Below are 7,284 nucleotides of genomic sequence, written 5' to 3' on the forward strand. Positions count from 1 at the left end.
AAATCCAAATGTACCAGTATTGACAGTAATCTCAAAAATGATTGCAAACCTGTCTGTTCTGAGGCATGTTTTGATCCAGATTATTGTAATTAAAGCTACTATTAAAATTTTTTTTATTTTATTTTTTTTTTGGAGAAAACTGCTCTGTGCACTTACTCATTTTCTACTTTTCTAGTAAAACTGAGTCCAAGCCAAACAGGATTTACAGTGTCTATGACAATATGTGCTGGTCAATCTCTTACCATGTGTTGAACTGAGAGCACAATGACATTTCAATCATGGGTAGAATGAATTCAGTGGGGGTAGGTGTTGGGATGGGGCCCATGCTGAGAGAAGGTAGTTGAGATAGGGGGGATGGTGAGGTTCAAGGAACCTCTACCATTAGGCTGATCCACAGTTTGGCAGCAATGTGCTCTTTATAGTTTGAGGGGGTTAGGCTGCTTCAAAGGGGGACTAGAGGGCAGAGGTGTCCTCTCATTTGGATGCTGAAATTGGTCTGTAGAGTTGCCTATATGAAAATCATAATGATCTCAACATTCTTTGCAGGCACTCAAAGACTAAGATAACTATACCAGTAACATCTTTGGATTCCCAAAAACACACATGAAAGAGAAGCAGACGAGTTTGTACAGTGATGAGAAGCTTTCCCTTCTGCCAAATCAATGTGGCCCTGCTGAGGGGCCTTTGGTCGATTATCTGTTGGCAGGCTCCTGGACGGGGTGGCCACCTGCTCCTAACGACCACTCTGATATGAAATACTGACACAAAATAGCTTGAAAATGGTGATCTAGTGCATATAATTCCACTCACCACATTCTTCAGTGCAATAACACTTTTCTTGACATCTAGCCTAATTATCAACAGGCTATGAATGATTGAGAGAAAATACAGATTCAGTTTCTTATCAGCTGACTAGACATCCCCAAAACCCTCAGGCTCAAAAGCATGCCTTGCAAACACAGCTTTGGGCTACAGAGTAAGCTTATCTCCTGGGTACATTGTGCTTTAGTGGTTACACTCGGACCATGATTTCCATCCTTCAGCTTCACTTCTAATGTTAAACTGTCTAATGTGGTCTTATTTTGTCTGGCCCCTGGCACACACACAGCTGTAATACCCCCACACTCACTGCATTCTGATTGAAGCATACTGGCAGCGCTTCACCGGTCACTTTCTCACACATTTAGCATTTACAGCAGGCGCCCAGCACAGCTTGACAGTCCAGATACACCCAGATTTGCCTCAATCCTTTGCTCACACACTTCTTTCACTCTATACCTGTATTTACAGAATATGAGTTTTTGTACTGGAAAGACATAGAGTTTCTACTCTTTTCAGCAAAAAGAACTGTCTGATGAACAGTATAGTATATTTTTATGTTCATTACAAGTTTGGCTTCAAATCTAATTACTCTATTCCCAGAGGAAATTGTGACTAAAACAGTATTACTGATATTAGATAAGAAGTCACATTTGTACGTGAATAATGAGGACTTTGATTCTGTGGTCTCTAGTGAATTGCTAGAACAAAATAACACCTCCTACATCGTTGCAATAACATCTTGCAAATAAACCACCTCTCCACCAGTTAAGAGTGAGTGAGCCATGAGATGCACTAAACAGAGAACCAAGAGGGGTCAGAAAAACACTGTGATCCAATCAGCAGAGGAAGGAACACAATGCTAGGACAAACCAAGTAAAAATGTACTATTTTCTTATTATATAAAAATGAGCAAACTTCAAACAGCACACTTTATCTGCCAGTCTGAGCAGAAAGCGATATGTGTGGGAGGGTTAGGCAAGAGAATATATCTCCGGAGGGATTAGAGTAATGATAAACTCTCCACTGGAAGCAAACTCCAAACCCTTCATTACTGTCAGCGCACACGCACATGAGTTTATGAACGCATGCACATATGCAAACAGGTGTAGACAACAACACCAACAGACACACAAAGACACTACAACACAGGCATTTTGGCTAGTGTACAGGTCCACACAAATGCCTGTGTTAATACAAAAAGAGAGACCGCCACCAAAACACTGGCTGCCACAAAGATGAATACTTCACACGCACAGTGATACACAAACCAAATGTCAAAAGCTGGTTGTTGCAGCTCCTGAATATTCTACCATGCTCAGTCAATCTGCATCCTATCTTCCCCTACTGTGCTTCCACTCTCCTGGAACAAATACTAAACTGAGCCAAGGGCACCTCCAGGGCTGCTCTGACCTGCAATTTCTGCCCAATTCTGAGGATGCCTATTCAGTGACTGTCTGTTTGACATTCACACATACACGGAGCTAATGACAGCCTTCAAGCCACCAAACAATATAACTGCCCTAGGTGGAGAAAAAATACCTCTCTCTCCGTGGTCACTGGTGCTCCTGCATAGAACAAGGGATCAGGCTTGCCTCAGAAGGCAGCAATCAAAACAGACTGTGAGCCTAGGGAGCTGGGCATAATGTCAGTCAACAGTTTGGAAGGGTTGGGGTAACTTTTTGGGTGACACAAAAAAAAAACACAGCAAAAACTACAGAATATATGTATCAAAGGAAGCAGACTAATCTTATATGTGGATATAATAAACTCTGGGTGGACTGCTTTGTCTAGTGCCAACTAAGCAAAATTATCTGAATTAATTCAGGTAACTGTTTCCTGCCATGTCTTGATTTGACATTTTGATTTTATTTATTTTTAACTGCAAAAAGAAATTTTAAAAAATGAAATCATTGCTCCAGTACACACCGCGAAAAGAAATCCTCAGCAGTTCACAATCCGCAGTCCTTGTTACATGCATTTTTTTTTACTCAGTTGAAACTAGTGTGAGACTTCTGCAGTCTTAGACAAATCAGTTGGGCATCTTTCAAACTTACTTACAGACTTTATAGTTTTCGATCCCTTTGCTGAAGCTCAGTAAAGACGTAAAGAGAGGGAATTTCATAGTCTGTAGCTTTGGAAGAAAACCTGACTGATACTGACTCAGACTGCAGATGCCTCATTTTAACATCAGCTAAATTTTGGAGCACATTTTTACACAGACTGAGGACTGTGTATTCTGTTCCAAGTCTATTAAACTGAAAACAACTTAAGGAAGGCATCTCTATACAGCCAGTAAAGAAAGGAAGTACAATTACAGCAACCACTAACCCTTTAACATACACCACAGTGTCGTTTTCTGATTATAAAATATGAGCCTATCCTTTAAGCTCTTTACCGTCAGAATGAAAATTAACACTTTCTTTGGAGTCCTGGTTTAAGATATTAAATCCTAATCTAAGATGAACTGAAAGAAAAGTACTTTTGACCACCTTTAACTTGAATTTCTAGACTGCTTATATCAAACTGAATACCAGTTTTACAAGTTGAGATTGATGCAGCCTGGTGTTCTGGAGGGAGACGTCAAAGAAAAAAATAGCCTTAGTGACATCGCTGGTGTTGCCTGAGCTGTGGTTTGAAGAATACAACTTATTACAGTCTGGCAGCTTGGAAATTGAAATGCATAGGCCTCTCCAAGTTTAAGGCTACATTTCAAATGTACTCAAGTATTTTTTGCCCATCTTACCCTACTGGCATAATTCTATCTATGGTGTTTGTGTATGTGCTTGCATGATGCTTGCACCTCTCACTGTACTGGATAATATTGAGTACCTCAGTGTATCATAATTACAAATAACTTGCATGTGTAGCCCTACACAGGAAACACAAAACTGTCACTCCTATTCAAACACTTACAGTGTATCTGCACACATATTAATGCAGAAAAAGTCACATTCACACAGAGTCCCTCTGTCCTCCTCTACAAATGCACAAGAAATCACACACACAAAGTGTTGCTACATTATAAATGAGTCTCTTCTATACTGTCACACTTGAGTTTGCAGACTGGGATATAATCACCAAAATGTACAAAAACACCTCAGTGGCAGTGTTCAAACAGTCTGAGCAAGAACATGCTTCTGAGGCAGAAAGGAATCACATACACTCACACACCAAGACAATTACAGGGGTGTCTTACACTGTTGTTGAAAAGATGCTTCTAGCAATTGTATTGTTTGCACTTCGAATGAGTTTGGTCCATACGCTTGTAAGCAGAGTGGGAGAGAGTGTAGGTGTATGTGAGTTGGGGGGAAAGGGAGTGCTTTTGGGTGTGCCCCCTGTGCACATTCAGAGACAAATAGATATCGAGATGTCTAGTTATTAAAAAGTGTGGGGGAAGTGCAAATGATGTGATTATTTTGCAGTGTGGCTGAGGATAACCCAGTATCAGGACATGGGAGGAGCCTGGCCTGGAGGCTTTTCTCCCTCTCCATTATGCCCGTCCCTGAGGTCCACCTCTCCTAATGCCATGCAATGTAGTGCTGACAGCTACCTTCAAAAGCAGCAGCAGCGGTGCGCTAAACAGCAATGCCCCCCATTGCTCACCGCTCCCCTTTCTTTATCTCAGACACAAAAACATAGTCTGGCAGAGATACAAAGATACAGTGAACAGCAACATGCACATCAAAATTGCTTATCCACAATATGCACATATACACATTTCTATACTGTGGATTATGCTCTCCTGCTGCTCTTTCACTTTCAGCTCTCAGCAGCTACCCCTCCTCCTGCCTCCTTCCAGCACCCAGAGATAACAGCGTTTCCTTAGGCAGGCAGGCAGTGGAGGGCACAGCCATGGATATGTTCTGCCTGCTATCTAATGAGCGCTGGAATGTCACCGTGGGCCTGTCTGCTGGTCCCAGGCAGCCAAGCATTCATACATGTGGAATCAGCGCAGTCTATCAAACAGCTGGCAGACAGCTCTGCTCCCTATTTCTTTCTCCCCTTCTTTCTCATTCTCTTCCTATCTCAGTTCTCGCTCTCTATCTCCTTTACTCTCTCTGCATCTCTACAGTACTGTATGCACCTCTGCCTGTCTATTTCTGATCACAAACAAGCAGAGGCACAGGTCTGCTGTGCTGCTATGCCTCTCCTCTCCCTACCTCCCCCATCACTGACCTAACGTAGACATCCCAAATGAAGGATGGAGCCAAGCTTTCCCATAAATAACATGCTGCCTGCTCTGCCTGGGTAACTGAATGTACTTAACAAGGTAATGCAGAGAAATAAAAGAGTAATGACGAAGAGGTGTCAGTCGCAGAACAGTTGTGTTTTTCATTTTGTGACATAAGCTATGGGAGCTTTTTTTTTTAAGTGTCTTTGTTTCTCTCATTTTCTCTCTCTCTCTCTCTCTCTCTCTCTGCTCACTATAGACTGTCTTCCTCCCTCTCACTACCTGCCTGGATAAAGCACTTTTGAGTGTTGTCTACACAGAGGACATCAAATGGCCTGCCTTCACAGACTTGCTGGAGTTGCTGCTCCATGCAGAAGTGCTGCTGTCTCTGCGGCTGTGCAGGGACATTAGAAGATATCAGCACGGAAGAGCAAAGAATAGAAATGTCGACAAGTGATTGTGGTGTTTCTCTATCCCAAAACAACACTGTCACTTTGCTACATGATGGGATCTGTGCAGAGATCCTCCTTGTGAAGATTTGAATCTGTGGTTTTGCCATGATCTGGGAGCCAAAAGCAATTTCCTCTGTTGCTACTTTTGGCTGGATTATGATAGACATCTCCATCTCTGTGCTGGGGCTGTTAACAGTCTCATTTGGATTGTAAAGAGTGCCTGGCACTAAATGACAAAGATGTAACCCTAGCAAAATAGTGGACATAAAAGTTCATCATGACCACAGCTTTGACAGTTCCATTTAGTATGGTGCCCTGTGCGAAATGCCATAAATAACATATTTAGCGTACACACTGCCGCACAACATGGACATATGACTGACTCTTCTATCCCTTTACATTTCAGGTATAGAAACTGTTCAAACTGTTTACACAGTCCTGAAAATTACCAATGGCACATTCAAGCAGGGGGCCCACACCCCCTCCAGACTCACATAATTCATCTCCATGAACACAGGGTTTTGTCCCTATCTAATCTGATTATGCTCAGTCTTTCTATGACTCTTTCAGTGATCCACACATCTCTCCCCCTGTGCTTGTCCTGCTCACCCCACCTCTTCACCAGGACCTAACATGGCCTATTGTTCAGGTGGCAGTTTGAGTTTTGGGGGCCCCAAGCTCTGTCCCGGCATAAAGGAAAACTGAAAATCAACCATATGTTGCCCTGACAAGCTTTCATGCAGTTATGCTACATTAAGAATCATATACAGGCATATGGGCTACAGTATTGTCAGGTGATCTGACATTTTCAAAAAAAAGTTATGCATCAGGCATCGCACAGAGGACCTGATCCATAGATTACCTGGCTGCATCCTGTTTGTCTTCAAGGTATTAATATAAACATTACAAGGGCAACTTGTGACAGTTCTCATTAAAACCAAAATGGTCAAAATTGCTTCACATGCTGACCGCCCCAACTAGACAGATTTTGTCATCATGGGCAAAAATACAAATAGTGTGTATTACTATACCTTGAAAGTGGAAAGCTCTAGACTCGCTGTGGAAGCCCTGGACCTGAGTAACTCCATCAAAGCCTTCCCCAAGTGTTAGTTCATCAAACAGGCTGATGCGCAGGGCAGGGTCAACCCCAAAACCTACAACTAATTTGAAAACATATAAACAATAATGTCATTATCATTAGCAGACAGGGACACCTGTGATGCTATAAACATCCTCCTGGTATCAGGGGAAGAAACCGGATGTTTCTGTAGTGTAACATGATTAATCAAGTAGGTCTAATTTAAAGCTTAGCTGTCAAATTATCCAAAACAACACATACTATGATTACAGATCTTATTGTATAGGTTACATGTTGCACGAGATGGTTGCAGTACAATCAGTGACAGCCCTGTGTCCTACCTGAGGAGGCGCAAAATATGCCGAGAATCAGAAATAGCTGTAATAATCCCATGGTGAATGTTAAAAAATATAATTAGTCCATGCTTTGTCCACTTCCGAGAGACGGTATTGTTCAATCACATGCGAATGATGTTATCACCCCTGCACAGAAGGCTATTACCATTCCCAAATGCTGCGCGGAGGCATCATCACAACTTTAGATGCCCAATGATGCAAAAAAAGCAAATCCAGACAGTAAGAAAAATGCAACAATATAGAAATTATTCCGTGTAACGCAACGTTTGCTCCATCAGCAACATCCGCGGCACAGGTGGGTGACAGAGGATGCACAAAGCGAGCTGCTGCTGCTGCCTCGCCAGCTCAACAGACGCTTCTTACGGCGGCGTGAATGAGCGCGGTGGCCGCTGAAGGAGTGTAGAA

The 7,284-nt window shown here is 42.4% G+C and overlaps 1 protein-coding gene across 1 annotated transcript in view; it reads right to left on the minus strand.

Moving 5' to 3' along the window:
* nell2a (neural EGFL like 2a) overlaps positions 1 to 7,284 on the minus strand; it is a 76,558-nt gene extending 69,274 nt beyond the window's left edge. The window contains exons 1-2 of the mRNA XM_020585552.1: positions 6,865 to 7,284; positions 6,477 to 6,605 (exon numbers count right to left, since the gene is read on the minus strand). Coding sequence (XP_020441208.1) covers positions 6,477 to 6,605; positions 6,865 to 6,916 — 181 coding nt within the window. The 5' untranslated portion in view covers positions 6,917 to 7,284. The remainder of the gene's footprint in view (positions 1 to 6,476; positions 6,606 to 6,864) is intronic.

Source organism: Monopterus albus, unplaced genomic scaffold (assembly GCF_001952655.1).
Source record: "Monopterus albus unplaced genomic scaffold, M_albus_1.0 scaffold7.1, whole genome shotgun sequence".
NCBI lineage: Eukaryota > Metazoa > Chordata > Actinopteri > Synbranchiformes > Synbranchidae > Monopterus > Monopterus albus.